Consider the following 17,013-nt stretch of genomic DNA (forward strand, 5'->3'; position numbering starts at 1 on the left):
GGACAGGCCGTGCAGGGTGCTCCTGCAGCATTTTGACAGGCCTTGCCCCAACTCTGCTTGCTGATTATGGGGAGCCAAAAGATGAGCCAGAGGTGGAAGCCTAGCATTTCCCAGGTCTTCCCTAGCATGTGACTGGCCCGGGAGTGTGTGTGGCCTCTCTATTCTCCTGTTCACATGGGAGCTTTTCCTGCCTCTGATCCCCCATCCCTCTCCTTCCCTGGCCTCTTCCTTCCCAAGCTCTGCAGTATCTCTGCTGTTTGTTCCATCTGTCACCCCTTGCCCTAGGTGGCAGTGACCAGCATATTTGCCTTTAAGTGCTTTTCTGAGGTCACTCTAGCCCTGAGAAAGTTCTGAGAGGAGCGAAACAAAGTTAAGGCCTGAGTAATTGTCTGTGGAAGCCACCAAACAGATCAGATGCATGACCAGGGGCTGGGACTGTCACTCAGTGGTAGATCACATGAGGTCCTGGGTTCTGTCCTCAGCACTGCAGAAACAAACAAAAAATGACCACAGTTCTTTGAGAACAAATTCATATCTCTGCCTGCAGCATTGCTCCATGCCTCTCCCATGGCTGCCTCTGAGCAGGGAGTGGGGGGTGACGAGCACCAAGTTAAAAAGACAGAACAGGACCTTGTGACGCTCAGCAGCATGTGCTTCCTTCAGTCCTTACCTGATTATTGGTAGTTTTGTTGCTGTTTTGTTCATATTTGTGGCTTTTGTTTCTGTTTTTGAACTGGGGTCTTGCTGTGTTGCCTTGCCTGGCCCCAACACCTGAGCTGAGCAAACCCTTCTGCCTCAGCCTCCCAAGTTGCTGGGACCACAAGCGTCGTCCACTGTCCCCAGCTCTTGTTAGCTTTTTTATTAGACTCATTCTTTTTTTTTTTTTTTGTAGTTGTAGATGGACAGAGTGCCTTTATTTTAATTTTTATGTGATGCTAAGGATTGAACCCAGTGCCTCAGCATGCTAGACATGCACTCTGCCCTAAACTCATTCTTGCATTTGCAGATTTGGGGGATTTCTGCTCACCATTTTGTTGACAGTGCTTCTGGGTGTGGGCGTTTTGTAGTTATTTTCACGTTGATGGGTTGTCCTCTAAAAGGAATAAATTATTGTGTGTGTGCTTATGATCCCAGTGTCTTAGGAGGCTGAGATAGGAGGATTTTAAGTTTAAGGCAAGTCTGGGCCTCAACACAAAAAATAAAAAGAACTGGGAACATAGCTGAGTAGTAGAGCACCCCTGGGTTCAATCCCAGTACAGAAAATAAAAACAAATAAAAGGAATAAACCATTTTAAGTGCTAGCAGCAATTAATTTCCTTACAACCATTACTACAACCATTTGTTGTAGTAAATTTTATTTTATTTTAAATTCTTCCACTATTGTTGCATTTGGACTCTTGTTGCGTTAGTGATTGTTTTTTTATAAACTTTTTTTTTTAATATTTATTTTTTAGTTTTCGGCGGACACAACATCTTTGTATGTGGTGCTGAGAATCCAACCCGGGCTGCACACATGCCAGACGAGCGCGCTACCACTTGAGCCACATCCCCAGCCCCTTTTATAAACTCTTGCTTTCTTTGATCAGGAGACTAGGCTCTCATCTGTTCTGCTGCTGTCTGGGCCTGGGCCTGGTCTGGTGGAACTGTCTTGTGTGTGGCTTGGTCCATCATGGCTGGGCATGCCTAGTTTCTTACACTGGAAGAGACTTGCTGGGTCAGTCCCAGAGTCCCTTTAAATCATCTATCCATTCAGCAAAAATGCACAGATGTGCCAGGTGTGTATTGGTGCTTGGGAAACTGTGGGGACCAGCTAGCTGTGCCTCCCACCTTATCCACAGACATCCTTACAGGGAAGTGATGCCAAGCAAGCAAGATGTGCAGGGTGCCATTGTAACCGAAAGCTCAGTCCCTGTCCCCAATACCAATCAACTGACGATTTAATAATGAGGACACGGTTTTGAGAAGAAGAAAAAGAAGGCTTATTGCTTTGCTGGCAAAGGAGAAAAACAAAGGCTGTGACTCTCCAGATCAGGAAGGACAGGGAGGTTTTAAAGGAACTTCAAGAGTTACATTCCAGATGTGTTCTGGTAGGGGGGTCCCAGGGCACTCTGATAGCATGTTAGGATTCACTTGTTAATTTGGGAGATATTCACTTCCCAGATCCTTAGCAGGAATCTTCTTCCTGTAGTGTGTATATTCAAGGGTAATTAACCAGGGGGAAGAAAAGATAACATTTTCTTTCTAATCTTGTTAGGGAGGGGGAGAGGGGAAAAGAAAGGAAAAAAAACATAAAAAAATAAATAAATAAACCTTAGAGTAAAGAGGTCTGATTCAGAAGATGAAGGGACACTGTTACACCATCTCAGAACATGGCTTTCCTGTTGCGTGGTACTGGCTTTAGTTTTATGCAGGTTTTTAAACAGGTTAATGTTCTTACACTTGCCCATCATGTCCTTGAAATGAGAAGTCATGTCACACCCCCACCACCACAGTCACCTGGCCTTGGTGGTGTCCCAGTGCTCTGTTGTGAGGGGGACTTGAAGAAAGAGTCCTTCCCAGGCACCTCTGGCCAGGCGGCCTCTCTGGGTAATGCAGGGAGCAGAGCCTTAGCTTTCTCCTGGGGGTTTGCCTCACCTGACAGGGTTCCTTCCAGGACAGAGTGTCCCACAGTTGGAAGATGGCCAGGTCCCAGAAGACTGTGCTAGCCCTTCCTTGGAGAGAAGGTAGGTGTCCCTGTCTTGCAGGGTAGAGCCCTACTCAGGGTGGCACCCATGGGGGATGGAAAGCCCTGGCTGGGGATTTCCCTTGCATCCTACCTGTGGCAAATCCCAGGCTGCCCTCTCCTCAGCCTGGCTTTGTGTCTGGGATGATGGCAGGCAGACTGGACATCTCAGGCTTCGTCTTATCCACAGGGGTCCAGGCAGCCACTGTCATGCCCATCTTCTTGCCTAACCTGAATCACAGCTTTTTGGACCATCCCCTGGGCCAGGGGCTCCTCCGCCCCTCCCGACGGCTCTGCAGCCCCACCTTGGCTCCAACTCCCAAGTCACCCAAGAAGCGCAAGATGCAGACCAGCGGGGACATGTTCCCCACTGACTGGAGTCCACCACCAGTAGAGTTCCTAAACCCGAGGCTACTGCAGACCCACCGGGATACCCCGGGCCAAAGGTGGGTGGGTGCTTCAGGTCCTCAGGGCCTGAGAAGACTGCCCAAGGAGTTGGCGCAGGACCCCCTGGGCTTTGACCCCAAGGAGGGCCTGGGCTCACTGGAGGAGCTGTTCTGGAATATGGCAGGCCCAAACCAGCAGGCCGTGACTCCAGAGACAGATGTTCACGCTTCGGTAGGTGGCAGCCACTTTTTGGTCTCCTGTCTTTGCTGTCCTTCTTCAGCCACCCATTTCAGTTCCCTACTCCATGCCCCTCCTCTCTGCCTACCCCTTCCTCGACTATACCCATAGCCTCCTTTAGCCCCCTCCCCTTGACGTCCCTGCTCTGCCACATACCCCACCCTGGGGCCCTAAGGCCAGGCTGCACCTCTTCTCTTTGTTCTGCTTCTAATTTCTGCTGACACAGTGCCATTTCTGCACAGAAGCTCCTCAAGACCTTCATGGCTAAGGTTAGGATATGGCCCTGGAGCAAGCAAGGATCTCAGTGCTGGGGTCTGGGTTCGGTTGAGCCCAGAGAGTCCGGCTGACCCTGGTCCAGCAATGGGATTCCTAATGAAAACCTCAGTGATGAATTTCAGAAAGGGAATAAAGTCCTTGTGTAAACAGTGTGTGGGGACCTTTAAGATCACATGGATCCAGAGACCATTCTCTAAGAATAGGGCAGCACTTGTTTGCCATAGCCTAAGATTGTCAGTAACCTGAATGTCCACCCCTAGGGAGCTAATAAAATACATCATAATATCCCAAAAGTGTTACACAAGCACCACAAATCTCTTTGATATTGATTTGGAATGACTCTCAAGGTGTATTTTTTGTGGGGAAGGTATCAGGGATTGAACTCAGGCACCCAACTCTGAGCCACATTCCCAGCCCTATTTTGTATTTTATTTACAGACAGAGCCTGGTTACTGAGTTGCTTAGCACCTTGATTTTGCTGAGGCTAGCTTTGAACTTGTGAACCTCCTGCCTCAGCCTCTCAAACAAGATGTATTTTTAATTGAAAAGAACCAAGTGCAAGATAGGGTTATAGTGTTGTGTTAAGAGGAGATATCTATGATGAATTGTTGTTGTTCTTGTCTTTGTGTAAAATGTCTCTAAAAGCATTCAAGAAATGCCCACCTGTGTAGGGAGGGGCCTGGAAGGCTGGGATAGGTGACTGGGAGGCATGTTGTTGAATGCCATTGTGCTTTTTTATTTTTTTCACCATGTGAGTATATTATCTGTTCAGAAAAGGAAGCAAAATAAATAAGAGCTTAACTTGTCCCCTTGTGTCTTTGTCTTCCTTTCTTCCCGTCCCCACGTTCTCTCTCTCCAGTTTGCCTCTGGGGGCTCAGAGCGCTATGTCAACAGCTTGGACTACTTACTGCAGGAGAAGAGGTGAGTGGAGGGGCATGTCTGTGGGGTTGGCAGCACTATAGCACTCAGAGCAAATCCGTCTGAATGAAGCAGGCTTCCCTGAACAGACACAGTGCGCCCATGTGCACAGATTCATAACCAGCAAGTGGAGTGGAGCTGTGCCAAGGGTGGCATCTCTGAGCAGGGCGCCTCACCCCCCACCATGGACAGCACCCTTGTCCAGGTGTTTCTTGGCTTCCTTATGCCCAAAGACTGGAGGTGTTCAGTTAGTAGGGAGTGGAAAATGGACAACTGTGCCTGTGGCCTCAGGAGTCATGCTGGGCAGCACTTCCCCTGCCCTGTCCCGCCCCAGCATGGAAGCTCGCTTTCCCCTCGCAGGCTGGCTGCTCACACCTGCCCTCTCACAGTGGAGCCACACCTTGTCGCAGGTGGTTCTGGATCACTTGTGGCTGGCTTTCCCACCCTCTGTCTTCAGCAGCTTCTAGAGGCAGGATCCCTGGCTGATGAGGATCGCAGATGCATCAGGGAGGTTCAGTGGCGTTGGGACCAGCCGCTGTTGCTGTTGGCTGAATGCCAGCTGGGGAGGTCGGCTGGCCTTGGAGAGCCCGTGGGGTGGAAAGGCTGGACCTGCTGGCCGGAGTAGACCCTCTCTCATGCTGGGAGCGGCCTCAGCAGCTGCTCCTGTGCTGGGGTCATCTTCCCAGGCTACTCTTTGATGGCATGTGAGCAGATGCTCGTGTGACCTAATTCTTCTCTGTCCCCTCTCCTGCTGTTGGGTCGTGTTTCCTCAGTGTGTGTGGTTGGGTTGCGTCTGCAGAAGCTTAGTGTAGACGGGGCAGTTCATGCTTAGGGCTCTGGCCTCATGGCTCCACTGGGCACTCAGGCTGGAGACTTGATTTTCCCAAGTTCTTCGCTCTGCCTTCTTGCCTACAGGTGGGCGTTAAACACACATGTGAGACTGATTACTGCTTTCTCTGCCTTTGTCCTTTTCTGGCCCCCACCCACAGAGTCGGCCTTCCTCCCTCCTCCCAGCTCCTCTGACTTTTGTTTAGCTTCCTGAACCTGAGTATTTCCACCCAACCAGATGGCAGGTCAGGGAAGGAGCCGTGTCTATGTATTTCCATGGTGCCGAGCACTGGGCCCTGAATTCATAGATACTTGAAAATATCGACAGGAAAGTGAATGCTTGTAGAGAACCCATACCTGGCTGTCAGTGTGCCTAGCAGTGGGAGATTCTTGCTCTTTTCCGGCCTGTTCAGTAGCACACTTGGGGGCCTTTCAACAACAGGCAGTTATTTCAAGTGGGAAGTTCAAGATCAAGACTCTGGCCAGTTGGGTTACTGATTCAGGTTGTTCCTGTTTTACAGACAGCCACCTTCTTGCCATGTCGTCATGTTGCAGAGAAAGCAAGCTCTCTGGTTCCTCTTGTTATAAGGACACTAATTCTATTGGACCAGGGTCCCACCCTGTGACCTCATTTAGCTTTAATTATTTCCTTACTCCAAATTCAGCAACCCTGGGGTTTAGAGCTTCATGAATGGGTGGGCCGAGGCGTGGATATTTTCAGTGCATGGCACACCAAGCACTGGGCCTGGGCCAGGCACTGGGCATGTGGAGCGCCTGTTCACCTGGAAATGGAACAGAATGGATGTGGTATTTCCTAGTCTCTGGAGCTACTATGGGGGGCCCAAAAGAGCACTGCTTACTTAATCTGGAGGTCAGGAAAGGCTTCCTGGAGATGTTCTTGTCCTTGACCCTTGCAGGATAGTAAGTTTTGTTTGGGAAGGATAAGCCCTGTGTAAAGGCAGGTGGGACAGGCCAGGCTGCTCCTGGCCAGCAAGGATAAGAGTCTCCTCATTGAGGAGTGGGAGGAAGGAGGCAGGATGAGGTAGCAAGGGGGCTGGATGGCTTGTAAGCACAGGTTGAACCGTGGGAGAATTTTAAGCAGGCACAGATATGTTTAAAAAAGAACATTCTGGTAGCCTTTGGAGAACTGGTGGCTCACATCAGGAAACCCTGGGAGGAGCGTGAGGGACCTCTGATGGCTCTGTGGCCTGAGTAGCCAGGAAGTTGGGGGCCTTTGTGGGAAAGAGGAAGGCACACCTGGCCATATCACACTCAGCTGGAAATCATCTAGTTAGTGGTAATAGAAGGATCTGAGCGCAAGAGACAGGCCTGGTTTGGAGAGAGAATATTTCAGAACTGATAGCCCACGGTACCTGATAGCCCATGCTGCTGCTACAGCACCACCCTGACTTCACCTGGGATCTCCTGGCAGGTACTTGGAGGGGCTAGAGTGGGGCTGGGGAGGCATGGACAGTGGAAGCTGCAGGACAAACCTTACACTCAGGGTTTGCAGGGTGGTTAGGGAATGTCTTGGGCCATTTTCTGTTGTAGGAGTAGAATAGCTGAGATGGGGTGATTGTAAAGACCAGGGTATTTTGGCTTGAAGCACTGGAGGTCCACAAGCACCTGCCAGCATCTGGTGAGAGCCTCGTGCTGCTGCATGTGTGGCGAGAAGGTGGGGGCCACACAGAAGAGAAAAGGGGCAGAGCTCCCGTGAGAGCCAAGAAGAGCTTAGTCTTTCAGAGGCCATACCCCCTTGACTAGCACCTCTCACAGGGCCTCCACCTCTCAGTACTATCGCTCTGGCCTTCAGATTTTAGCATGAGTTTTGTTGGAGCCAAGTCATAATCAAACCACAGCATGGAGTCAGTGCCCCAGCAAGATAATGGTGCACACAAGGGGCCTGTGGTCACAACTGGTTGGAAGTAAACAGGGCTCCAGGCTACTGCAGGACAAGGGACAAAGGGTTGGGAGACACAGGGAGTGAGCAGGGGCTGGAGGGCTCTTGCTATCTGTGACTGGAGAGCCAGACAGTGAGTCAGGGACACCAAGGAGCCCAGGGCGTGGTCCTGCCCGGCTGTGCAGCTGGACCTGTGGGAGCAGAAGAGCCAGGTTCAGGCCTAGTGTGTTTAAAAAAAAAAAAAGAGTGAACTCCAAAACAATGTCCACGAAGCTACACATAACATTGAGTGTCGGAACCCATCTTCCTTCAGGCCTATCAACTCATCTCTTCTCACTGGAGGCAGCACAGTGCGTGGATGCAGTGACTCCCACACCCTCCAAACTCAGACCCGGGTGCCTTCCTGCAGGGAGACCAGGGTGAATCGGCCTCTGCTTCCTAGCCTTGTAGGTGTATAGGGGTGCTTACAGCCTGGTGACAGGCTCTGGCTTTTTCCCCACAGGGAGCAGGCCTGGGAGCAGGAGCGGGAGAAGCTGCTGCTGCAGCACCACCCAGACTTCACCTCGGATCTCCGTGAAGACGAAGTGCCACTCACTCCCGAACACAGGTGCCAGGCCGGGGCCTCCTGCAGGTGTGGTCAGAATTTCAACCAGCAATTTGTAGGCCGTTCATGAGCTCTAAAGCAGAATCCTACTTTTATAGCCACATTCATTCATTGATTCAAGAAATATCTGATCAGCTAGTGGGCATCAGGGTCCAGTCTGGGCTTAGAGGACACAGATCATGAAACACAGCCCAGTTAACTGTCCAAGTTCACGAAACCAGATCTCTTTGGAAAATAGCTACACGAAACCACATAACTGAAAACTGCCTTTCAGGGGGATTATGGCCACATGACTTTTTTTTTTTTTTTTAAATCTTCCTGTCTGGGGAAAGAAAGTGACTTTGTCAGTGCTTTCATCTGGGTCAAGGCTGTGTTGGCCCTGGTTTAATTGTGCTGTTGGCTGGAGGGAGATCTGAATTCATTTGTACAACAGGGTCTGGGTCTTGGAGATGCCTGAAGACCACAGTTGAATCCTTTTTCTTTCTTTCTTTTTTTTTTTTCCATACTGGGGATTGAACACACAGGCACGTAACCACTGAGACACTTCCCTAGCACTTTTTATATTTTATTAGAGACAGGATCTCGCTAAGTTGCTTAGGGCCTGACTAAATTGTTGCTGAGGCTGGCTTTGAACTCATGATCCTCCTGCCTCAGCCTCCCTAACTGCTGGGATTATAGACGTGTGCCACTGTGCCAGGCTTGAATCCGTCTTTAGGGTCTACTGTTTTCTATCTGCCTTATTTTTTTGAGCTGCCGTGGCAGAGCACCATGGACTAGGTGACTTGTGAAGAACAGAAATGTTTCTCAAGCTCTGGAGACTGGGAGTCCAAGACCAGGGTGCCCGGATGCTCAGGCTGCACAGGGGCCCTCTTCCAAGCTGCAGAGCACTGATGTCCTGAGTCCTCACTTAGCAGAAGAGGGCTAGAGAGCTCTCACTAGTCCTGTTCACAGCGGCCCCAAACTCATGATCTGATCACCTCCCACAGGCCCCATCTCCCAGTTACCTTGAGAGTTGGGATTCCAACATCTGAATTTTGGAGAGACACATTCAGTCTGTCACACCATTCATCCACCCATTTGTCCATCCACTCACACATTCATCCAACAGATGTTTATAGAGTGCCAACTGTGCCAGGCGGCTAGATCCTGAGGATGTAGCAGGAGTGAAACCGGCCTGTTGTCTGCCCTGATGACGCTGGAGTCAGGGTAGGGAGAGGAACAGTGAACAAGGTAAATGCAGCCGTGACAAGTGCTCAGGAGAGGGGGCGCACAGAGGCCAAACGGGGGTTTGGAGGAGGCAGGCGCAGAAGTCTTCCCATGAGAAGGTGGCTTTTAGGAGACCTCTGAGAGGGGAGAGCAGCTCGGGCCTGTGGTGGGAGTGCTCCTAGCATGTTGGGAGCAGTGGGTGGGGGCCAGGAGGTTGGGGAGGCCGGTGGTGGGCACCCGCTTCACAACTCTTCTCCCCCCCCCCCCGTGAGCTGCTACAGCTGATGTGACGTGCATCCAGAGGAGGCACCTGTGGCTACTCTGTTGGGTGGGCTGTGAGGACAGGCAAGGGCAGCAGGGAGAGAGCAATGAGGGTGTGCTGGGAAAACTAAAGCATAAGCATCCTTCCCTTCTGTTGTCACTGCAATCAGCTCAGGAGATGTGACTGCCCTCCCCGCCCCAAAGGCAGAGACCCCACAGGGTGCCCTCAGGCCAACTCAGCTCTGACTCCACCTACCCAGAGATAGTGGCCACAAGGGTCCCACAAGGGGAGGGCTCAGCCATAGGACTGCTTGCGCACCTGTGCCATCGCAACGCTGGCTGCTGCACTGTCCCCCAGTGACTGGGCATAAGTCAGGCTTCCCGCAAGCCCTCCTTGGGTTTGGCTTGACTTGCTGGTGGCTCACGGAACTCAGAGAAATGTGTGTTGCCCAGTTTACTGTGAAGATGTTAAAAAGGATGCAGTTGAAGAGGTACTGAGTGAGGTTGGGGCAGGCGCAGCATCCAGCCCTCCCTGGGCAGCTGCCCTCCAGGGACCTCCCTCCACACGTTCAGCCCTCCAGAAGCTCTCTGGACCCTCGTCTTCTGGGTTTTCTGGAAGCTTCATGGCATAGACAAGATTTCTGACAGACCAGGTGGGGAAGCCCAGCGAGGGCTGTGCGGTCAGCTGCCTTTCTCCAGGGTGTGGGCAGGACCCTCAGGAGCCACGAGGGTCTTATGACCTCTGATCAGACAAAGGAGGTCACAGAATATCTCTGTGGCCAGCTGGGGCAGGGAAGATCGGTGTTTCTTTGGTCCTTGGGGGATACCTTAGGGAAGAAAAATTCTAGCTTCCGTGCTCTTCCTCAGGGAGGGAGTTTAGAACTAGTAAACATGGACGAGAACTGTGGGTGGGGAGGTGCAGGAAAGTTCTGGATATGTTTTCAAGATAGAACTGAGAGAATTTGCTGACAGGCTAGATTAAGGATATGGCAAAAGGAGGGAATCTAGAAGGGAACCCCAAGTGTTTGGCCCCAACAGCTAGAGGTTAGGAGTATCTTTAAATGGGAAGACTTAAGTGACCACAGGATAGGTTGGGGTTGGACATGAGGTCAAGAATTCACTTGGGGAGGGGCTGGGGATGTGGCTCAAGCGGTAGCACGCTCGCCTGGCATGCGTGAGGCCCAGGTTCGATCCTCAGCACCACATACAAACAAAGATGTTGGGTCTGCCAAAAACTAAAAAATAAATATTAAAAAAATTCTCTCTCTCTACTGCTCTATCTCTCGCTCTCTCTCTCTTTTTTTTTTTTTAAAGAGAGAGTGAGAGAGGAGAGAGAGAGAGAGAATTTTTAATATTTATTTTTTTTAGTTCTCGGCGGACACAACATCTTTGTTTGTATGTGGTGCTGAGGATCGAACCCGGGCCGCACGCATGCCAGGCGAGCGCGCTACCGCTTGAGCCACATCTCCAGCCCCTCTCGCTCTCTCTTTAAAAAAAAAATAATAATAATTCACTTGGGGAATCCTAGGGGCAAGATCAGGCAGGTGGCTTGGAGCATGAGCCTGGGAGTTCTGTGTGGAGGTGGCATTTGCTGCCTCGAAGCTGGATGAGAACTAGTACCCCAGGGAACAAGTACCTGAGAAGATCAGGGCCCTGAGCACCTAGAGGCCATCAGCAAGAGCAGAAGAGGACGCTGTGTGGTCTGGAGGGAAACCAGCTGCCAAGTACTGGCAACCAGTGGTCAAATCAGGGCGATTAAGAAATGACCATTGCATTTAGCAAAATAGTGGTCATGGTGACCTTGACAAGAGCAGCTCTGGTGGGCTGCTGGGGTCAGGCCTGACTGGAATAGATTCATGGAGGACAGGGGAGAGGACAGGAAAGTGAGATGGGCAGTGGCTGGAGGAAGTGGGGTCAAGGTACGTTGGTGGGTTGTTTGATTAGTTGGTTGGCTTCTTTCTTTCTTGGGGAAAATAACGGCATGTTTCTGTGCTAATGGGAATGCTGTGGGAGAGGGGGCATTGAAGTTGGGGTGGAGGGGGTCTTCAGGATCCCTGTGCCCTAGAGTAACCCCTGCCATTGGTCTGGCTGAGTGCTATCCAGGCTTTTTTTTTTCCCCCTGAGCCTGAGTATGCTTTAGCACTGGTCCAGGCTGTTATGTGTCCATTTCCGAAGGGGTTGTTGAGTGATATAAAATGTACATGTCCTCAGAGCCTTTCTCTTAGGATCCCCAAAGAATTCACACCATTCTGATTGCTCAAAGGTTATTGTAAGGCTGTGCACATGCCTATAATCCCAGCAGCTTAGGAGGCTAAGGCAGGAGGATCACAAGTTCAAAGCCAACTTCAGCAACTTAGTGAGGCCCTAAGCAACTTAGCAAGACCCTGTCTCAAAATAAAATATAAGGAGTGCTGGGGATGTGGCTGCATGGTTAAGCACCCCTGAGTTCAGTCCCTGGTACAAAAAAAAAAAAAAAAAAAGATCATGAGCAACACCATGGCTGGCCATTTGTCTTTTTTTCGACATTTTCTGATAATCACCTCTGCACTAGACCAAATATCAGCAGATTCTTACTGTGAAGTTTGTGGAGTCAATGTAACTTTAAGCCTGTGATTCTCTGTAGCAGAGGCTGGACTCTGCTGTTGTTGGGTGAAAACTGCCACAGACAACAGATCGGCGCGTGGGCCTGTGCATGCTGGCGTGGCCAGCCTGGCCTCGCTTAGGAGGACCTGCTGTTACCCAGGAAGGCCCATTCTGCCTGCCACCCAGTATGCCAGCCACCGAAGCAATGGGTTTTGCAAAAGAGAAGGAGTTTATTCAGAAGGCAGTCCCAGGTTCACACATGAGGAGCCCCGCTGAAGTCCACCTCCCCCAGGGGTAGGGTTTAGGGGTATTTATGGATAGAAAAAGAGTGATCTGAGAGACTGGAGCAGTAGGGCAGTGATGGGAGGCAGGGAAAGTGAACCATCCACAGTCCGTGCAGGTACCATCAGCTACCCATTTCTTCATGGGACCCATGTTCAGAAAATGGCTGCATTAGCTGCTCTGAGTGTGGAGTTTGCAGCCCTCTGATGTCAAAGGTCACCCATCAGACAGTCACCTGTGCAGGTGCAAGTGCAGATCTGTGGTTTCAGCTGAGTTGAGGAAGGGAGACAAAAAGCTGTCTGAAGATTTTTGAACAACTTGGGCAGCTGTGACCATTGTGACCCTGTCAGACATCATCTGTTGCAAGGTCACACCACTTGGCTAAAGACCTTCCAATGAAAATAGAAGGGAGTGGCTAAAAGCAAGAACAGCGAAAGGTTGTGTCCGGGCGCCCCTGGGCTTGTCTGGATGGTGGGAAGTCTGGGAACTCATTGGGATTGGAACCATTGTCCCAGATAATCAGGCAGAGCTTCTTGCACAGTGCAGGAGATACAGGGCAGGGCTGCCGAGAAGTGCCCCCTTGAATTCCAGGAGGGCAGGAGCTGGTGCTGCCTGATATCCCAGCAAATTCAGGGCTTCCCTCTCAAGAAGGCCTTGTGGTACCCCACGTGACCAGGGCCATCTTCTCTGTGAGCTGAGGCATGGATTGGGCTTCTGGCTTCCCACTTGCTGGATAGATAGGTTTTGAGAGGTTCCATTCAGAGTTTACAAAGGCTCTGAATGGACCCTCTCAAAACCTTTGTAAAATCTCTGTAGCAAGAATAACTGTTGCCATTGTTCCCTCTGACCACATCTAGGATGCTGTAGGTCAGGGCTTGGAGGTTTCACAGTTCCTCACTTTAGAAAGGGAGTTATCTGTGTAGTCAGCTTAAAGCAGGAGATACTCCTGGCTTTGAAATCACTGCTGGTTCTCTGGGCTCGTGACGTTTTCCAGTGGTGCTTTGAGAATGCCTCTTTGACAACAGTCACTTTGAGGTGGTTGTTTTGATGTGGGATCATTCTGATGGGACTGTTCAACCTGATGCCTAAAAAAGAAAAAAGGCAACTCATTACAAAGCCCAGCGGCCTATTCTGTCTCTGAAGAGGCCCAGGAAGTGGTGGGGCCAGGGGACAGGCTGTGAGTCTGGATGGGGTGCAGCTGAGGTGGGGCCAGGCCCCAGCCAGACAAGGCGATTAGGATTGCCACAATTGCCTGTCCCAGAAAGGACACCAAGATCCTGAGCATGTCTGCTCATGGCCTGGGAATGGCCTGTGTCTGGAAGGGATGACATCCTAAATTCTTTCTTCAAGTTAAAAGACCTAAGTGTGTGCCAGGGCAGCAGGGGGTGGTGGGGGCTTAGGGGGTGGATATTTAAAACACAGCATCATCCTTTATTGCCAGCTCCAGGCTACACAGGAAATCCTCAATTAGATGTGTAATTGTCGTCTCAGAATGGCTAATAATGTGCATACATTATAGTCAACATCACAAAAATCCCTTTGGTTTTGGGGACAGGGCTAGGCCCCCTTCACAAATGTGCCCAATTCTTACAGAACTTTTAATAATTTGCATATTTTTCCTGACTATAAAAGCAATATAAGCTACAGTAGATACTCATAAAAGTCTGATGGCAAAGACATAAGCAAGAACTCATTTTACCACTTGCATGGCAGCTTTTTATTTTTAAGTTGTTGCTGGAGCTTTATTTTATTCATTTATATGTAGTGCTGAGAATTGAACCCAGTGCCTCACAAGTTCGAGTCAAGCGCTCTACCACTAAACCACAACCTCAGCCCTTGCATGGTAATGTGTTGAGATGGTTTCTAAAAACCTTCAGATCAGATCTTCCTGTCCCGTCAGTGGTCCCATTCATTGTCCCATTTCATTCTCAGCAGAGCCCTGGGATGTAGGTGGGGCCTTACCTGGGGCCACTTGGGCTGAGAGGGAGACAGGTGTGCATGGCTGGCCAGCAGGCTGCAGGCTTCGCACTCACCTCCAGTGGAAGCTGTGGGTGTCCCAAATCCTGATGAGCCCCTGAGCTGTTCCTAAGTTTGCTGTCTCAGACAGCAGGCCTAGCTGGGAACCTGGCTGGGCAAGGGCTGTCTTCTGGAGAGAAGAGGGAAAGCAGTGTATACAGCTTATTTCGTTTTATTGTTGTTAAATGTATATTATGTTACTACAACATTAAGCAGAACTATCATATATGAAGTAAACAGAACATGTCTACTCTTCTCTCTCCTCACCCTGATCCTGTCCCCTAGGGATGATTGTTCTAGACCACAGTGGGGTATGTCTTGTATGTCTGAGTAGATTTGTATTCTTGTATACAAACATGTAGATATTCCCCCCTTACCCATGTTTCACCTTCCATAGTGTCAGTACTTGCCCATAGTCAACTTCTCTCTGAAAATATTAACTAGAAAGTTCCCAAAATAAACAATTCAGTTTTAAGTTGCACATCATTCTAAGCAGGGTGAGGAAATCTCATGACATCCTGCTCCATCTTGCTCAGGACATGAATCATCCCCTTGTCTAATGTATCCACACTGTATACACTACTCACCAATTAGTTAAGAACTGGATTATCTGATTGACTGTCACAGTATTGTAGTGCTTGTGTTCAAGTAACCCTAATTTTATTTAACAGCAGCCCCAAACTTCAGAGTAGTGATGCCAGCTAATCAGATATGCCAAGGAGATAGTATAAAGTGATTCCTTTAAGTGAGAGAATGAGCATTCCCAATAAGGAAAGAAAAATTATTTTCTGTGTTGCCAAGATCTGGAATGGAAGAATGAATCTGTGAAATTAATAGTTTTGCTTTCACACCTCAAACTGCATAGATTACAGCCACGGTGTGTGATAAGTGCTTATTTATGGAAAAAACAAGCTATAGCGTTCGATACTATATAAGTAAGGTTCCAGGCATCCACTGGGGGTCTGGGAGCATATTCCACAGGGGCAAGGGGTATGACCATGCGCACACATACACACACACACACACACACACACACACACACCCTGTTCTGCAGCTTGCTGTTTCTACCCACCAGTGTACAGTAGTCAGGTGTCCATGCCAATCTGTCATGTAGAGATTTAGCTCACTGTTGGGAACCATCTGAAAGCCTTCCTTTTCCCATCCCTATTTCAGAGGGTCCCCTCTTCCCTTTTCCTTCCCTGTTCATGGGCACAACTCCGATCTACTAAATCAGACACTTGGCAGGGGTAGGCAGGCTCTGCGTTTAGCTGGAGTCAGGGGAGAATCCAGGCCTGGCAGCTGGCCTTGATGCCCTCCTGCTGTCCTGTGCTTCCACCCAGCCGCTGTGGCCCCTGGGCCACTGCTTCCTCAGCCCTCCCAGGACATTCTCCCTGGCCTTGGCTGCACCAGCCCTTCTGCCCGCTCTCCCTGTTCGCACTGTGTGGGCTGCTCTGTTGTGGGTCCCTCCCCTAGCCAGTGAATACTGCAGTGAGTTTACACTTCTCTTGGTTGGCCAATGCTGATGCACCCTTCAAACCTGGCCTTGAAAACATGCAGTGAAAGTTGACCTGAGCAGAGCTCCTGGGTGGAACCGGTGCTAGCTTCCCATCCCCTGGCCCTGAATTGGTGTTCTGATAGAGCAGGCTAGTGAGGGCTCCATGTCTACAGGTACATGGCCCTTCCTTCATCAGCAGGTAGTGCTGTCCCTCTGGTCTACAGGGGGCACCCCTGGGCCATCCATCCTTCCCTCCATGCTCCAAGCCCAGATGTGCCTCTGACCCCTGCTCCCCTCCCCTTGCCTCTCCAGGATGCTGGTGGAGAGGTTCTCCGTGTCCCTGCAAGTCATCCCACCTGTGCATCCAGGTGAGACTGTGTTTCTGCCTAGGCGTCACCCCCTGCCCTGCATTCTGGACTCCTCACATCTAAAGCCACACAACCACCTTGAAGAACTGTTTCTCAGGTAAGTGTGTTGGTGGGGGCAAAGCCTCGCCAGGCCCCCTCCCTCTAGAGCCCAGGGGTAAGGGTAAGGGACACCCCAAAAGAGGTCATCCAGAGCCATGTTTTGATCAATGGCTGTGTGCTCTTTTAGGGATATCAGTGACATAGTCATGCCTGTCTACTTAAAAAATTTATTAATTTAGCACAAACTGTAAAAAATCTTCCACTATTGCACAAACAGTCTGTGAGTGGGGCGCAGCATACAGGGCCTGGGGTTTACGGTTCAGTCAGCCCTGGGACCAGTTTCTGGGCCATAGGGGGCCTGTAATGGTTGCTTCCATCCACAGCAGGGCCCCCTTATCCTTAGCGTCACATTCTGCAGTTTCAATTACTTGTGGTCAACTGTGGTCTGAAAATATTATATGGAAAATTCCAGAAATAAAAAGTTCATTGATTTAAATTGTGTCCCATTGTGAACAGCATGATGGAGTCTCAGGCCATCCTGCTCTGCTCCAACTGCAGTGTGGATCCCCTCTTGTCCGGTGAATCCACACTGTGTTCCAGTTGCCCATGAGTGTCCTTGTAACTGTCACTGTCTTCAGAGCTGCTGTTGCAGGGTCCCGGTATGTTCAGGTGACCTCTGCTTCACAAGAGCAGCGATGCTGGGAGTTCAAACGAGCCCCAGGAACAGTGAAGCACTTCCTTTAAGTGAAAAGGTGAGAGTTCTTGAGTTAAGGGAAGAAAAAAGTGATATGCTGTGGGTGCTGCGAGCAGAGGTAAACCAGACCTCCAGTCCAGGGAGCCAGGAAGCAGAACTCTGCTAGCTTTGCCATCACACCTCTTCTTGCAAAAATT

The 17,013-nt window shown here is 50.2% G+C and overlaps 1 protein-coding gene across 3 annotated transcripts in view; it reads left to right on the top strand.

Moving 5' to 3' along the window:
* Positions 1–3,049: 3,049 nt before the first annotated feature.
* The window catches only part of Fam178b (family with sequence similarity 178 member B), an 86,113-nt gene continuing 72,149 nt past the window's right edge, over positions 3,050–17,013 (top strand). The window contains exons 1-5 of one of the 3 annotated variants that reach the window (XM_077794311.1): positions 3,065–3,168; positions 3,202–3,328; positions 4,482–4,543; positions 7,771–7,875; positions 16,028–16,180. In XM_077794311.1, coding sequence (XP_077650437.1) covers positions 3,065–3,168; positions 3,202–3,328; positions 4,482–4,543; positions 7,771–7,875; positions 16,028–16,180 — 551 coding nt within the window. Of the gene's footprint in view, positions 3,329–4,481; positions 4,544–7,770; positions 7,876–16,027; positions 16,181–17,013 lie in introns of all 3 variants that reach the window. The other 2 variants (XM_026414086.2, XM_026414085.2) reach the window with 2 other exon arrangements.

This window comes from Urocitellus parryii (genome assembly GCF_045843805.1).
Source record: "Urocitellus parryii isolate mUroPar1 chromosome 12 unlocalized genomic scaffold, mUroPar1.hap1 SUPER_12_unloc_3, whole genome shotgun sequence".
Classification (NCBI taxonomy): Eukaryota; Metazoa; Chordata; class Mammalia; order Rodentia; family Sciuridae; genus Urocitellus; species Urocitellus parryii.